Source organism: Acomys russatus, chromosome 4 (assembly GCF_903995435.1).
Source record: "Acomys russatus chromosome 4, mAcoRus1.1, whole genome shotgun sequence".
In the NCBI taxonomy this organism is placed as follows: Eukaryota; Metazoa; Chordata; class Mammalia; order Rodentia; family Muridae; genus Acomys; species Acomys russatus.
In genome coordinates this window covers 66987038-67002791 of record NC_067140.1, presented here as the reverse complement: position 1 = coordinate 67002791, position 15754 = coordinate 66987038, and the positions used below count along the sequence as shown (strand labels likewise).

Genomic DNA, 15754 nt, shown 5'->3' with positions numbered 1-15754 from the left:
TGGCCTTTCCTGGAAGTGTGTAGCATGTCCCAGTACAGGTAGCTCCATATCTCAGGTTTTCCCAGGTAGCCAAGATGCTCAGAGTCTGGGAACATGAGGAGTGTTGGCATGAGCAGGAAACCGGGTTCTGCGTGGTGTTCTCACAGTAAGCTGTGGGTGTCTTCTGCTGCACAGAGCTTAGCACAGTAACTTGCCCATCTTACATATTTAGGACATACGTTAAAAGGAGATGAGCTGGGTGTGGTGGCGCACTTAGGAGGCAGAGGCAGGTGGATTTCTGTGAGTTTGAGGCCAGCCTGGTCTACACAGTGAGTCCAGGACAGCCAAGGCTACACAGAGAAACCCTGTCTCAAAAAACCAAAATGTCAACGATTAGAAAATTGCCCCACACAGTAAACGGTTAGCAACTAGTCTGTGTTTAATAGAGTTCACCAAGAGGTGGGTTTCAAGTGAAAGGCAGCAGGAGAGAAAAGGAATACTGAACGTTAACACACACCTAGTAAAATAAACACGAGGGATAGGTGTGAGGGGGACTACGGTAAATTGATGTGTTCCCAAGAGGCAGAGAGATCACTACCCTGAAGCTTTTGGTTCCGATTTGGAAAGCGAATGAGAGTAAATGTTGTTAGAGCTGATAGTTCAAAAGAAGACTGGAAATCAAAAATCCTTTGTGAAGAAGCAGAATGAGGGGCAAGAAGACGGAGGAAGAATTACTAATGAAAAGCTCCGGAGGCTACACATCCGCAGGCTACTTTTGCCTGGCAGGGTGGCCTGCAGGACACGTTGGACCCACTGTCCGCTGACTTGGAAAGGAACAGATCCGGAATACACGACGGGGCTTATGGAAAGGTGGGAGGAGGGGTTGAGTGGGCCGGAATTAGAACGCAAAGTTCTCAATGTCCACGGCTGGGGGACAGAATTTTCTCAACAGCAGGGAGCGCACGTACCATCCAAAACACCAATGAAAGTTTGAGAAGCTCTGCTGGAGACAGCAGGGAAGCGCTGGGCCTTCTGCAGCAAGGCAAGGACGCTATGAAAACAATAGCCGAGAAAGACTAATTTGTTAATAACAGCATGCAGATGAAGACTGGCAGTCAGGTTAAAGACCATAAGGACACAGGAGAGTGGATACTTTGAGGCAACGAGCATATTCTATTGGAAAAGGAAGCAAGCTCTCAGCAGTCCATGTCCTGTCTCCTCTAGCTAAGTTCGAAAGAAGGAGCCTGTGTGTTCTGACTGTTCCTATGGCACTTTAAGTCACCTGGAGACAGTCACACACCGAGAGGTGGGCCTGTGAAAAAAATCCAAAAACCCTTGGCAGTGCCTCTTGCTCATGCTCTAAGTAGACGCCCACACCCTGTTGGGTGGGTCGGGACGCATCCCGCTGCCATGGCGACCGCCTCCTTGGAGACCAGGAGCAGAAGCTTCTGTCCCCGGGGGCGCCCGCATAGGCTCCCCCTTCCCACGCTGCGTGCCTTCTTTGTTCTTATGCTTATCTGGAATGCGGAGTAGGGTGGGAAAGGAAGACACCGAAACCCAGATAAAGTCGAGTGGGCAAGGTGATAGCTTAGCTCTTAGATAAAACCGCTGCAGCTCGGAAGCCTCGTGGGGAAGGCCGCTCTGGTCGGCTTCCAGAAGCTATTCCCACGTAGCCGCCCGCCGCTTAACCGCCAGAGCTCGTGCTACTGGGGTGACGTCGACTCGTGGGGCGCACCCTCCGCCCGCACGTGATACGGAATCTCGTCGTTCATTGGTGGATCTCAGATACAGCTCATTGGTCTGAAGTGCCATAGCCCCGCCCCTCCACGCCCCTCAAGCCAATGAAGGAGGAGAGGGCGTGGCGCGAGGCTGCTGCGGCGCGGGGCTCTTCCTCGCGCTCAAGAGCCTGCTCCGCTGCCGCCGCCACCTCCGCGGTCGTTCCTGCCCGCCTGGTCGCGGGGCTCGCCTGCAAGGTGAGATGGGCCCTGCTCCTCCTAGTGCACCAGAGCCCGCTCCTGGGTCTGAGATCCTCCCCTGTGCTGGAGCTGGAGGCTCTGTTTTCTAGCCTGGGGAACTCTGCAGAAGCTGGATGGGGTGGGGGATGTGGGGTCCTGGGTACAAGTGACGGTTAGCTGGCAGGGTACAAGTGACACCTGAGGGTGGGGCCGTATTATGGGGCTGTCTTCCCCTTCCCACCTGGTCCCCACGTCTCTATGTGACCTTGGAGGAGTAGCCTCTGAACCTCCGGTGCTTGGGCACGGATCATGAGGTTGTTGATGTTGGGAGGGTCGTCTCGGGAGACTCCTGCGTCAGCCCGGCGAGCTCAGAGAGCGCGGGGCATTATCTCAGATGGACAGATCCGCGGCCTTGTGCTTAATATGGGTACGTCTGAGGCTGGTCCCGCTGCTCTTGTCCCCCGAGAAGACAATAATAGTGGGGTGGGGAGTGCCACACCCACAGCGATGGCGGTGCAAAAGGACATGGGGCCAGTGCCAGAGCCTCTCCAGTGTCTCGCTGAAATGATGTGATTTAGGTTTTGGACCAGTGCTCTTGTTAGTGAACAGGGCTCAGTTGGACAGTTCGCGTCTTTCTTTTTTAATCTTGGCGGTGGGATGTGGAGATTGGGCATTGCTCTGCATGAAGGAGTGCGCCAGGGAGTGGGGTGGGTGAGGAGTGGGTGGTGGGTGGGAGGGAGGGAGATCAGGAGCAGTTTTCACCCCATGGCCTCCGCCTCTTGGGTGGAACAGACAGTCTAGAGGCCAGAGGAATCCAAGCGCGCCCTCGTTTGGCTGAGGTCAAGGGGAATGTGGGAAGTGGATGTTGGGTCGAGGACAGCAGCACTTGGTTGTAGGCAGGAGACGAAAATACCCCTTTCACAGGTCGGCCTTTCTCTCCACTGTTTTTGAGAGTAAACATCATACCGTCCTTGCATCTTTGGCTTCGGGGTAAGAGATGTCAAAGATAGATTAAAGCTGAGTTAATGGAAGACTGCTTCCACTTGAGGCTTCAATGTGGTCCTCCCTATCTGAGACTTCAGTGGATGAACCTTGAGCCTTAAGGGGAGGCTGGACAAATGCTTCTGCTGGGCTTGAGTGATTGTGCTTCGCCTGGATCCCAGGATGGGTGTAAGGGAGGAGGCGGTAGGAAGGATAGGAGGTTGCTCTCTGCTCTGGCATAGAGAAAGGCCCCTATTAGCTTGAGAATGGTGATTGAGGAATGGGCAAGAAAGGAGACTCTAAAAGGTTTGGGGATGTGTTCCTAGCCACACAGCACGGGTCAAAGCTGAAACTGGCTTTTTGATAGCTTGGGGCTAGGGGAAGAGGCAGGTGATGAGGGTGAAGAGAGTCACAACTCAGGCATACCACTTTGCCGTGGATAGACCATCTTTGGCTTTCAGCTTGGAGCTTGAGGGCCAGAACAGGGCTGCCTGGGGTTGCAGCCAGGACTTACGGCACTTGTGGGGCAAGATACTGAGGACCCTGGATTTTTCCGCAGCCATCCAGCTGTTTACCTACATGCTAGTTCTTTGGGAAGGTAGCCTCAAAGCAGCCTCCTTCCTCTTCATAGGTTTTTTTTTTTGTTACTCCAGCTTCTCCTAAGAGTATCTGAAAGCCAGAAAAACTCCTAAGGCCTTGGCTGTTCAACCTTCCCCATCTTGCAGCCACCCAGGAAGTCACTTGATTTGTATGTTTTTTTTTTTGTTTGTTTGTTTTGTTTCATTAATTGAATAATTAAGAGATACTGCCTCAGATAGCTCAGGCTGTCTTAAATCACTATGTATCCAAGGGTGACCTTGAACTCCTGATGCTCCTGCCTCTACTTCCCAAGTTTGCCTGTGGCAATACCCAGTTTTCTCTCCTCTCACTATTGACAGTCATCTGAGGACAGGGGCCTCATCTGCTGTGCCACGTGAGGGGACTAAAGTAGAAAAGGCCCCACAGCAGCCTCCTCCGTGTAGTCTTCCTGGAGCCTGGTTGCCAGGGAATGGAAGGAAGGAAGGAAGGGGAGAGAGGCCCCCTTAACCTCTCAGCTAGTGTCTGAGAAATTGAGCTCCCAGAGGGCTCCTCCAAGAGTTACCGGAAATGCTCTTTTCTGGTGAAATTGCCTTTGCTCTAGGAATCAGGCCCTCAGAGCTTTGTTTTTGCAGCGGTTGGAGGTTGAGGGGGCTGATTTTCCCAGTGTTCTAGGCACAAGTGCATCAAACCCTGGGAAGAGAAGGCCAATGCTTACTCACCAGCAAGGGCAGGATCTGAATTTGAGTTCATGCTGCACAGCCGCCCCCCCTCCCCCTCCCCTCATGTCTGTGGGTTTAGGCGACAGTAGGGACTTAGCACAGGTGCAGGCTGGAGGCATGGCGAGGCTAGGGGTTGTGAGGTGGCCTAGCAGGTCCCTGTGGACAGAACTGCAGCAGGAGAGGCCCAGTGGCCTCTTTTTTCTGCTTCTAATGAGGAATTTGTGTGGATGAGAGTAGCTCCCATGGGGCAGTCACTGGCAGGTTGTCTGTGGTGAAAGGAGGTTTGGTTTTTCCAGGCTCTTGTGGGTCCCTGCAGTTACTCGCTTTACCGTTCTTAGGGTTACAGGCAGTTCCTGGGTGCAGGCTCCCCTTCAGGTTCTGGCCACTGCAGGAAATGGAGGTCTTGCTTTCAGCAGCTTGCTCCTCTTGGGGCGGGTATGGGAGGGAACCAACGGACTGTCAAGGAAACCTCAGCTGGAAGGACGTTGCCTTCCAGGGCAAGAGTTGGCTAAGAGATGAGGGTGAGACGTTCCTGAGAGCCACTCGCCCTGATCATGCCATATCTGTCCTTGTTGGACCTCCTCCCTCCGGACGTCATTAATTCAGTCAACAAATGTGAACTGATCCACCTTCCTCTCCAGTGCTCTGATGGATCCTGGGGACACTTGGCAAAGCCACAGTCACGGTCCCTTATGATGGGAAAGATTGAAACCGAGTGATCACAGAGTGAGAGAGGGGGCTGCTAGGCCTTCCCTGGGATTTGGAGTGGAGTGTTTGTTGCTTTCCTAAAAAGAAGATGCTGGGGCTTGGCTTAGGTGTTGATGGGAGTTGGGGAGTTTCTGGCTGAGGACCTGGGCAAAAGAAGGCTGAGACTACTCCAGGCCAGACTGTTCCCATTAAAGGGCTCATGAGACTCTACTCACCAGCCACTGGTCATCCATATCTCTAGGAAGGGTCTTGAGATTTGGGAGAACCTTACAGACACTGGACTGTGGCTGTCCCATGGTTGCAGAAGTGCATCTAGAAGAACAGCCTCTGCAAGCAAGAAGGCCAGCCACTCTGGTCACTTGTCACCGCCTGGAACCTACCACTTTAGGAAGTGGCTGGAATATTGATAGGAGTTGACTCTTTTCTGAGGCTAGGTTCCCTGGAGGTGACCCTTGCCAGAGGTGAGTAGGGCATAGCTCTTCATTCCAGGATCTGGGAATGAGCTTCTGTCAGGGTGTTGATGCTATCTGTGCCTGCTTCTGCATCCGGGAGTTTGGAATCTTGGACTTCCATGCACTTCCCCAGGCCTCTTTCTACCAGGGCTATCCTGGGACCCAAGCTGTGAACACCCTAACTACGGTGGAAGACTGGGTGGACCTGTCAGGCAACAGGCAGTAGGGAAGAAAGAAAGGTCAACTCCATTCCCACTGGTTCCCAGGACTGCTTAGTACTCAGGGGACCTTGAGTTCATGCCCTGGACAGGCCCAGCCACTGACTATAATGCTACCCTGTAGCTTCTCTTCTGTCTCTGGATTATCCAGGGTCACTCCTAGGCCACTCATCTCTAAACACTTCAGTGTGCTTCTCTGAAAAAGACGTGCGCTCACGCGCGCGCGCACGCACGCACATATGCACGCACATGCACAGTTCCATTATCTCACTGAATAAAATCAGTATTTTAGACTGGCTTCAATTTTCTATGTAGCTAAGGAGGTCAGAAGGGCATCAGGCTCCTGGTTTTGAGCTGTTGTGTGGGTGCTGGGAGCTGAACCCAGGTCCTCGGTAAGAGCAACAAGTGCTCTTAACCATTGTTCCAGCCCTTTTGTTTTTGTTTTTGTGTTTTGAGAAAGGGTTTCTCTGTTACACAGAGCCTTGGCTGTCTTGGACCCTCTTTGTAGGACAGGCTGGCTTTGAACTCACAGACATCCTCCTGCCTCTGCCTCCTGAGAGCTGGGATTAAAGGCTTGTGCCACCAACGCCTGGCCAGTTCCAGCCCTTCTTAATATATTTTAATTAAGTTAATTTATGCAGTGCTGTGGCCTTGCCACATTTTAAGCAGGCACTCTACTACTGAGTCACATCTCCAGGTCGTGTTTCTGTCTCTGTGTCTCTCTCTTAATAGTGTCTCTCTGTGTAGATCAGCCTGGTCTCAGACTCACAGAGATCCACCTAGAAGTGGAGTAACTTACTGGCGATTGTGAGCTGACTGACAGGGTTTTAGGTCTCGAACTCTGGTCCTCTGCAAGAGCAATACATTTAACCACTGAGCCATCCAGCCCTTCACATGTCTTCTCTTAATAGGCAGTTAGAAACCCCTTCCACCATTTCTTGTAGCTGATGAGGTGAAGGGAGTCAGTTTTCTTGTAGAATTTTTCTGCCTTCTTGGAACCTTGCTTGTGTGTTCATCTAATACAGGTTGGTGGATAAACATTTTAGATTGTGTAGGCCACAAGGTCTCTATCACAACTCTTCAAAGCAATTTTGTTTTAGTGCAAAGATGTCACAAGTGACATACAAAGGAACAAGAGGGATTGTGACCCAATGAAACTTTATTTGCAAACAAACAAAAACAGGCTGTGGCCTAATTCCATATCTAGAACAGTCTCCCCACTGACGCACCCCTGCATGCTTTTAAAAAGAAACAGGTCAGTTGTCCTGTGGCACACCCTGTCTCCTGGATGGTCTCATTGCATGCTCACAGTTATTTAATGTGTTCCACAATCCCATGGTTTTGGCTAAGAATTTGGGCAGAGAGGCTCAGTTAGCATCTTCATCAGTCTTCCTTTGTTAGGGATGCTGTGACTTCCTGCGGGCTGTCTTACATCTGGAGGTGTGAATGTGTTGGCTGTCCCACAGTGAGAAAGGGGAGATGTTATATCTTCCCATTACAATCTCCTGTCATTCTCCCTGCGTATCACCAGGTCATCTGCTAGTGCCACTTGGGCACCTCGTATGGGTCAGCATCGTTAGTGTCCTTGCCTCTGGCATTTGTATCTTTAGGGACGCAGAATAACTTAGCATTTGGTCCTTTGTTGTCAGCAGGAAGTTGCCTAGAAAGAAAGCAGTTCACTTACAAGAAATATGCTGCTTTTATTTCACTTTAATTGCCGGTTTCCATAGCAGACAGTTGAGGCACTGCTGCCCTCAGTGGTGACACATGGGGTTTGCGTTTGTTTTGATTGCTTTCTACCTTTTCTGTGCTCTTTGTGCATGTGTTGGTTTTGTATATTTCACCTGTTCCATCAGGTGCCCTCACTAATCTTTTGACACTTAAATGGGCTCCATCCTTATACATCGGAGGCTTCGTAAAAATACCTCATGGGATTCTTTTTAATTTTGTTACATTCCTCTCTGTGTGTGTGTGTACACTTGCACATGTACTAGCCAGCATATGTATGAAGGTCAGAGGAGTGCAGGATTTGTTTCTCTTCTGCCACGTGGGTCCCCAGATGAAAATCAGGTCATCAGGCTCAGCAGCAAGTGCCTTTACCTGCTGATCAACCCCTTCAGCTTCTTTTATGTCCTTTTGCACTGAAGCAGCCTTTGGGTTGTTGAACCAGAGGCCTCCATGACTCAGGTTAGGGTCTAAATAGTTGACTGACGGTCAAAATATGAATATGACGTCTTACGAGGTCTTTTCCTGTTCTTGCCCACTTCTGAGCGCCCTGCTGACTGATCTTTGTCCACTTGAACTGCGTGTATGACCTGAATATCAACCATCATCCTTGGGCCTGCTCTTTGGGGTCAGTAATGCCAGAAATAGCATCTAAAAAATGCCAATAAAGCTTCCTTTCCAAGCTGTCTTTCCTGCTGGACATAAGAGTCCTATGTTGTCACTTTGGCAACTGAAGCTAGCTGGCTGAGTCTTAGGTCAGTAGGGTACCAGGCAGGCCTGGGCTGGGCTAAGGGTATGTGTGTTAACTAGATGGCTCAGACAGATGACCTTGTATTGGCTGAAAGCAACAAGGGTTTTCAAAGGGAGCCAAGCCCTCTGATCCCCACCAGCCATGGGCTGATGGATGGTCTTGACTCCTGTTTCCTTATTCCTTATCCTTCAGGTTCCTGCCACTGTCTCTGGAGCATGGCAGGCTGCTGAGCTTGAGTGGCAGTGTCAAGCAGGAGCTGTGCGTCTTGCCCAGTGGCAGGGAGGGTGTCCATGGCTGCAGCCAACAGAGGTAAGTGCTGTCCTGGGTCTGTAAGTTTGCTCTTGGAGTGGCCCCTGGTGGAGGGAGTATTGTTGCATATTGGACTTGCTTCAGCCTTGAATGTCGTTCGTCTCTGTGTTGTTCAGAGTATGCCAGCGCCTGTGTCGGCTCCAGGGATCACCCAGGCCCTAGCAGGGAGCCCTGCTTGCTCCTTGGTTGGCCATTCTGTGGAAGTATCTGCTTTTGTGTGCCTATACGTCAGCCACTCTGTTCCTCTGGTGTCAGTTTTAAAGGACATGTAGAGTCTCTTGAATATCAGAGACCTCAGCATGAATCTGGAAGGCTTTAGGCAAAGGAAACCTAGTAAGATTTGAGAATCAGGCTGACTGGGATGCACCAGCGACTGTGGCTATGCCTGTCTGACAGGGCTTCTGCTGAGAATCCGAGAACCCAGGCCAGTGCCAGGCCAGGCCTTCGCTCAGAAGTGACTCTGGATCACTCTCGGGAAGCCTAAGGCCTTGCTGGAGGGTCACAGAGAGCTGACATCATGCCCTTGGTTTCCCACAGGCTGAATATCCAGGCTCTTGACTACCTATCAGCCGATTAGTATGTATTAATCCCTGCCCTTTCTGGCCTTAGAACTCCCAGCACATCACAGTAATAGCTAACACCCCTCAGAGACCCTAATCTACACTAGTAGAGGAAGAAACAGTGGAGCTAGACTGGGACGCTGCTCAGCCTCTTAATTCCTGGTGACCACTGATCTTGAGTGGCAGCTAAAGCCTCTTATAGATAACCAGGTGGTTTTGTTTCTGTTCCCCTGGCCCCAAAGTGTGTTGTTTTTAACACCTTATTTCTCCCTTTGCAAGTAGACTCCCTAGACTCCATTCTTATTGCTGTACCCCAGGTTGGTTGGGGCTATCAGGAGTCACAGGCTGCGCCTGTCTTATGCACTAACAAACCTGGAAGGCAAGGTGTCACGAGGCTGGGGAGATGGCTCAGCAGTCCTCGTGCAGAGGATCTGGGCTGAGTTTCCAGCACCCACACCAGGCTTCTCAGAGCTATCTGTGAATCCAGCTCCTGTGTATCTTTGTTGTTGTTAGCCTTTGTTGTTGCTGCTTTTTTTTGTTTTGTTCTAAGGCAGTGTCTTACAATGTGGCACCAGCTGGCTTTGAACTCAACAGATATTCACCTGCCTCTGCTTTCTAAGTGCTGGGATTAAAAGTGTGTGTTATTATGCCTAAAAGATCCAGTGTCTTCTTGCTTGACACATTGTGCACATAAAATCAGACACAGACACACACACACACACACACAAATAAAAATCTTTGAAAAACACTAGATGCCAGGGATGGAGGATGCCAAGAGCAGTCTGGGATGGGCAGGAAACTAGGAGGTGTGGTTTCCTGGTGGTGAAGGAATCCAGCAGCACCTGGAGCTCTCTCCTCCTCTTCCTAGGCAATAAGCCCAGAGTCCGAAGTATCCGCTTTGCAGCAGGCCATGATGCAGAAGGCTCCCAGAGCCACGTCCACTTTGATGAAAAGCTGCATGACTCTGTGGTCATGGTTACTCAGGAGAGTGACAACAGCTTTCTAGTTAAGGTATGTGAGCTCCTCCCTCTCACCAACCTCACTCCTTCCTCTTGCCTGGCTTCTAGAAGCTGTCCTATTCATCCAAGGCCTTCCACAGCCGGTGTCACAGGCATAGTCTTGCCTCTCCCTGAACCTTTCTTCATCTGTCGAACGGGAGGTGAGGGAATCAGTAAGTAATTTTAAACAGATGTTGTTTGACTCAAGGCTGCTCTCAGTGGCCTAGTCCATAGGCCATAAACAAGAACCACAGAGGCTGTGGTATCGTGAGCCTGGGTCAGGCCTGGGCAGGCTGGCCTGGCTTTGTGGCCTTGGGCAGTTTGACCCCATTTATCTCCTTCCTCCTTTGGCCTTGCTCTGTTTTTTACATTTATTTGTTTTGTTGCAGCATGCATGCCACGGTGGCATATGGAGGTCAGAGGGCAACCTGCATAAGTCTGGTTTCTCCTCCACTTTGCGGCTATCAGGCTTGGCTGCAAGTCTTTCTTGCTGAGCCATCTCACCAGCTGGCTATTCACACCTTAACAACGTCGTCGGTGTGAGAATGAAAGGATGTGTGGATGTGATGTCACTAATTATGGTGATGATGAGGTGTTACTTTTTACTCTTTGCCAGATTTGGCTCTTTGTAGTTGTATTAATTATCTCAAATGAGCCTACGGCCGTGAGCATGCTGCAGACACTACCACCAAGCTGTGTCAGCCTTACTCTGAGTCTCCTCCTTAGTGGGACACTTTTACTCATGGCCATACTTCACATACCCAGCAGCGTGGCTCCTTCAGCTGCTTGGATGCTGTTAGGTTCCACACTCACTTGGAAGGGACAGGAAGGAATTTCTGGAGGGGCTGTGTTGGGAGACATAGGCATTGAGGCCCTCGGATTGGTCAGTAAGATAGGGTCTCAGACTTGAGTAGGAAAGCCCTCTGGTGACAGGACTTGCTGCCCTCCTCAGAGGGGTGCCAGGTTTGTATTCATTTCTGTCCAGCTCTAAAGTCTTCATTCTGTTTCCTGCAGTTGATGGTTTCCAGGGAAATAAACAAAATAAAGGCACTAAAAAACCTTGACAGGAAAGTTAATTGTAGCCACAGTCATAGGCACATCACCCAGTAGTGACTGTGGTGAATGTTTTAGTGTATTTTTACAAAGCTTTTTTTTCCCCAAAAGCTAATATTTGTTGTTGTTGGGGCTTTTGTTTTTTTGAGACAGGACTTTTTTTGTGTGTAGCCCTGGCTTCTCTGGAACTCACTTTGTAGACCTGCATCTGCCTCCCAAGTGCTGGGGTTAAAGGCGTGCACCACCACATCCAGCTGACATGTGATTTTTGTTTGCTTCTGTTTGCAAAATGTTTCCTGCCTTCCAGGAAATAATTTTCAATGAGATTTCACCCCCATCTGGTATTTGGCATATGTCATGGCTGTTTTTATGTTCCTGGGTTTTCCGCTTGTTTCCATCCCTGTTATAAATTAGGGTGCTGATAAGCACTGTCTTGGACATCTCTGAATATTTCCCTGGCAAATTCTGCAAGTACCACAGCTGGGCCCCAGGTCGCAGCATACAGGTACAGCTGGAAGGTCTTTAAATTTTCTTTTAAAGTTGTTACTATGTTTGTGTGCCATACTGCTTGTGCCCTAGTGCGCCTGTGGGGGTCAGGAAACAACTTTATGGAGTCAGTTCTCTGCTTCCCTTTCACACTGTGCTGGACTCAGGTCCAAAATCTGTGTGACAAGCACCGTTATTCATCAAGTTATCTTACCAGCCCCTACAAAGCCCCACCCCCTTTTAAACCTTACTTACTTACTTATTTATTTTGAGACAGGGTTTCTCTTGTGTAGCCCTCACTGTCCTGTAACTCATCTCTGTAGACCAATCTGCTTGTGTCTGCCTTCAGAGTGCTGGGATTAACAGTGAGCACCGTCACTGCCCAGCCTTTTAACGTTTATTTCTTTTTGGGAGGAGGTGTGCCATAGCATACATATGGAAGTCAGAGGACAACGTGCAAGATTCAGTTCCCTCCTTCTACTGTGTGGGTTCTGGGGACCAGATTCAGGTTGTCAGGCACCCTTTTACCTACTGTGCTAGCTCATTAGCCCTGAAAAAATAAATTGAGGGCCACTGAAATGGCTTAGCCGGTAATAAAGGTACTTGCCCAGCCTGACTAAATAAGTTTGGTCCCTGGAACCTACTTGGTGGAAGGACAGTGCCAACTCCTGTGAATTGTCTTCTGACCTCCATAGTGCTATAGCATATACCAAACCCACCCTGTCACCCCCAATAAATAAATGAAATAGAAACCCAATTTTTAAAAAAATGTATTTTTTGTTTTGTTTTTTGAGACAGCATCCAAGTACTCCAAGCTGTCCTTGAACTAGCTGTGTAGCCAAGGATGACCTTTGACTTCTGACCTTTCTGCCCCCAACCTCCAAAGTGCTGGGATTGCAGGTGTGCCGCACCATGCCTGACTTGATTTGGTGCGGGGGATCAAACTGAGGGCCATGCATGTTAGACAGGCACTCCACCAACTGAGTTATATCCCAGCTCTTTGTTTTGAGAGTGTCACCGGGCTGGCCTAAGGCACTGGGTGGCTCAGACTGCTCTTAAACTTGTGGCAGTCCTACACTGCTTAGTGCTGGGAGTAGATGTGAGCTGCCATGCCTGTCTCGGAGAGCTTTCCAGAGGCCACTCTTCTCAGCAGCATTTCAGCTTATAACCCTTCACCCCAAGAAGTTCCCAAGGCATCTGTCCCTCTGGGACAACACTGGTTTGCCTGGCAGTATATCTGGATGACAGAAATTGCTTGGGCCATGAGCAGAGGTCACTGGTCACATGGCACCTTTGAGTGCAGATAAGGCATCTATTACCATGGGGTCAGCAGATAGGCCACAGGTTCAGTGGTTAATATTCGGCTTGCAGTGGGCTCCCACAGCTGTTAATATTCGGCTTGTGCCTGCTTTGGGCCCCCACAGCTGCTTTAGTGTGGTTTTTTTGTTTGGTTCTTGGGCTCAAAACCAAGTTTCACACATGTTGAGTATATAGTCTACCACTGAGCCATTCTCCAGACCCTGCTGTTCATTTCCCCACTTCTTCCTCTCGCGCATCCTCTGCTGTCAAGTCACGACTAGACTGCTTAATCTGGACAGGTGCTGCCCACCAAGCTTCCCCTCCGGGCCAGTGGCTGGCTTCTTACTGTGTATAACACAGAACAGGAGTGACCAAGAGGTCTGTAGTTCACAACGTGGCCTCTAGGCAGCCTCTCCCTGACTTCCATATCCTTAACTATAAAACTGACCACTGAGGCCTGTGGAGCCTCTAAGACAGATGCCAGGGATTGCACGGGCCTAAAGGGGGAAGGGGTTATTAAAAGGCTTGGAGCCATGGTGCTAGGGCTGTAGGACAGCTGGACAGTAACAGGAGTTGGGCACGCAGGGAGGCAGATGCTGGGCTCCACCAGGGGCACAGGCGGCATACTCTGATGCCGCATGAGAAGCAGCTGTGACGATGCCTCTCCCTTGCCCCCTTTTGCTGCAGGTTGGCTTCCTGAAGACCCTGCACAGGTATGAGATCACCTTTACTCTGCCTCCTGTGCGCAGGCTGAGCAAGGATGTCCGGGAGGCCCCTGTCCACAGCTTGCACCTCAAGCTTCTCAGTGTCACGCCCATCCCTGAAGGTAGGTCCCCTACTGGGACACCCTTTCCCCAGCTTATGATGAACAGGCGACTCAGCAAAAGTCAGGGGCATGGCACCTCCTTGAGCTTCCGGTGTGGGAGTGTGGCAGTTCCAGCCCCAGGCCTCTGGTTTTGGACAGAGAAGTCCATCCCATTAACACACACTGCAGGTTTGCACCTGTCCACTGCCTGGTGGTACCCTCAGTGGAGAGGCCCCAGAGGTGGGAAGCCACTGAGGGACTGCTTTGGGCCTCCAGGCTTCCCCCTCATCTTCCTAGATAAAAAGGCAGGGGCTGTAGAGGGAACTCTGGTGCCTAATGTCCAGAAACCACTAGTCCAGGCCCTGTGTTCTAGGCTGCTTCTCCAGCTAGCTTCTGGTCCCGACCCATTCCTGATCCCCAGCCTGGCAGAGACTAGGCTGTCAGTTTCAGGGCACGCTGCTGAGCTCCACTTTCAGTTCCGTGTCCCCACTGCTGCACCTAACCACCTGCCCTTCAAGAACTGAGACAGGCCTCTCTCCTCTTGCCATCCCGTCTGCTCAAAGCTTCCTCTGACAGCCTCTCCTTAACTCCAGCACCTTCTTCCTGCTTTCCTGTGTGACGCCAGTGGGACCTCTTATATGAAGGATGAAGTGGACCCTGTCTTCCACTTTTAGAGCCATGCTGGGGTCTCAGGCCAGAGACACATTGATCTTAAGTCCTGTAGCAGCTCTGTGGGGCTGGGTCTCTGAGGGGACCATCTGGGCTTCTTCTGGAGGAGGCTCAGCAGAAGTTCCTACTGAGTGGGGAGGAGTGCTGGGGAGGAGTGCTGGGGACCACGTAGACGAGGTATGGGAGGTACTGATTGCTTATCCACCCCTGTCCTCCAGCAGGTTACAGCATCAAGTGTGAGTACTCGGCACACAAAGAAGGTGTCCTCAAAGAGGAGATGCTACTGGCCTGCGAGGGTGACCCAGGCACCTGTGTGCGAGTGATGGTGCAGGCCCGGGTCATGGGTGAGTGAGATGGGGGCAGGTCTGGCTGAAGGAGGGAGACAGGAGACTGGCTTCAGGAGATTCTTGAAGCTGGCAGGGCCAGCAGCTAATGCTGGGAGAGGTCCCTGGGTAGTACACCTTGTGTGGTGCCAGGACACAGCCAGCACGCTAACACGTGCCACCTACCTTGCAGACCGGCACCACGGTACACCCATGCTGCTGGACGGCGTCAAGTGTGTGGGCGCCGAGCTGGAGTACGACTCAGAACACAGCGACTGGCACGGCTTCGACTGAGGCCTGGGGCCGCGCCTGCCTGCCTGCCTGCCTGCCTGAGCCTTAAATTCCACCTGCTCCCCGACATGCTGCGTGATGGTGTGGCTTCCTCACCTCTCCCCTGGTGGGCATGGCAGGGCTAGACCTTGCTCATGCTCCCTACTTCTGCCTTCATTCCTGCCGCCACCCTGCCTCTTCTTCAGTCTCCTCTCCCATGTGCCTGACGGAAGAAATGGGTTGAGCCCTGAGGAGGCTATTTGAGAGGAGGGACCTGGGGTGGGATTTACCTCTTTCACCCCAAGCCATAGGGGCTCTAGCTAGGGATTGGGAGAGGACAGAGTGGCTCTGTCTCTGTGACACTGATGCCCCGTTGCTGCTGCTGTTGTCGTCTCACCTTCTCCACCCCTGCTGCCCGTCCATCTTCCTTCCCCACCACTGTTCATGTGGTGAGGAGGTACAGATCCTAGCTCCTACCCCTCAGGTCTGTGGTACTTGGTTTTTAAATGACTGTTTGGGATAGAGACCTCAATAAATAAAAATCCCAGTAGATATCAGAGGCCGGTGGAGGCTTTTTGTTCCTTGGGTTTGCGAGACTACCTTATCCTTCACAGATGGGCCAGCTGGCCCAGGAGGAAGGGCCACAAGAAGATACTGTAGCGCCTGTCCCCAAAAGGCAAGGAGGCCTTTCAGGCCTGGGACTCGTTGCTCGTTTGAGTAGGGACGTCTTTGGGAACCCTGGGATGCTGGACACGGAGAAAGCAACAGCTTCTTGCCAAGTCCATTTCATCTGTGCAGCTGGAAACTCTCCCCTTCTTAGGACTCATACCTCATAAGCCACTCCCACTTATGGGGGTCCCCACTCTGGTTGTTCTAGAAAGCTGTTCTTTTCTTGACCTCACATGCTTTATTTTC

At 51.2% G+C, this 15754-nt stretch overlaps 1 protein-coding gene across 2 annotated transcripts; it reads left to right on the top strand.

The window, feature by feature from the left end:
- Nucleotides 1–1818: 1818 nt before the first annotated feature.
- Adissp (adipose secreted signaling protein) lies at nucleotides 1819–15464 on the top strand. Of its 2 annotated transcripts, none has more exons than XM_051144648.1 (6): nucleotides 1819–1952; nucleotides 8260–8376; nucleotides 9805–9947; nucleotides 13460–13598; nucleotides 14468–14590; nucleotides 14763–15464. In XM_051144648.1, exons 2-6 carry the CDS (start codon nucleotides 8358–8360, stop codon nucleotides 14861–14863), a joined length of 525 nt encoding a protein of 174 aa, XP_051000605.1. In that variant the 5' UTR covers nucleotides 1819–1952; nucleotides 8260–8357; the 3' UTR covers nucleotides 14864–15464. The 2 variants fall into 2 exon arrangements, with proteins under 2 accessions (XP_051000605.1, XP_051000604.1); XM_051144647.1 differs by having other exon boundaries at nucleotides 14465–14590; nucleotides 14763–15462.
- The last annotated feature ends 290 nt before the right edge of the window (nucleotides 15465–15754 follow it).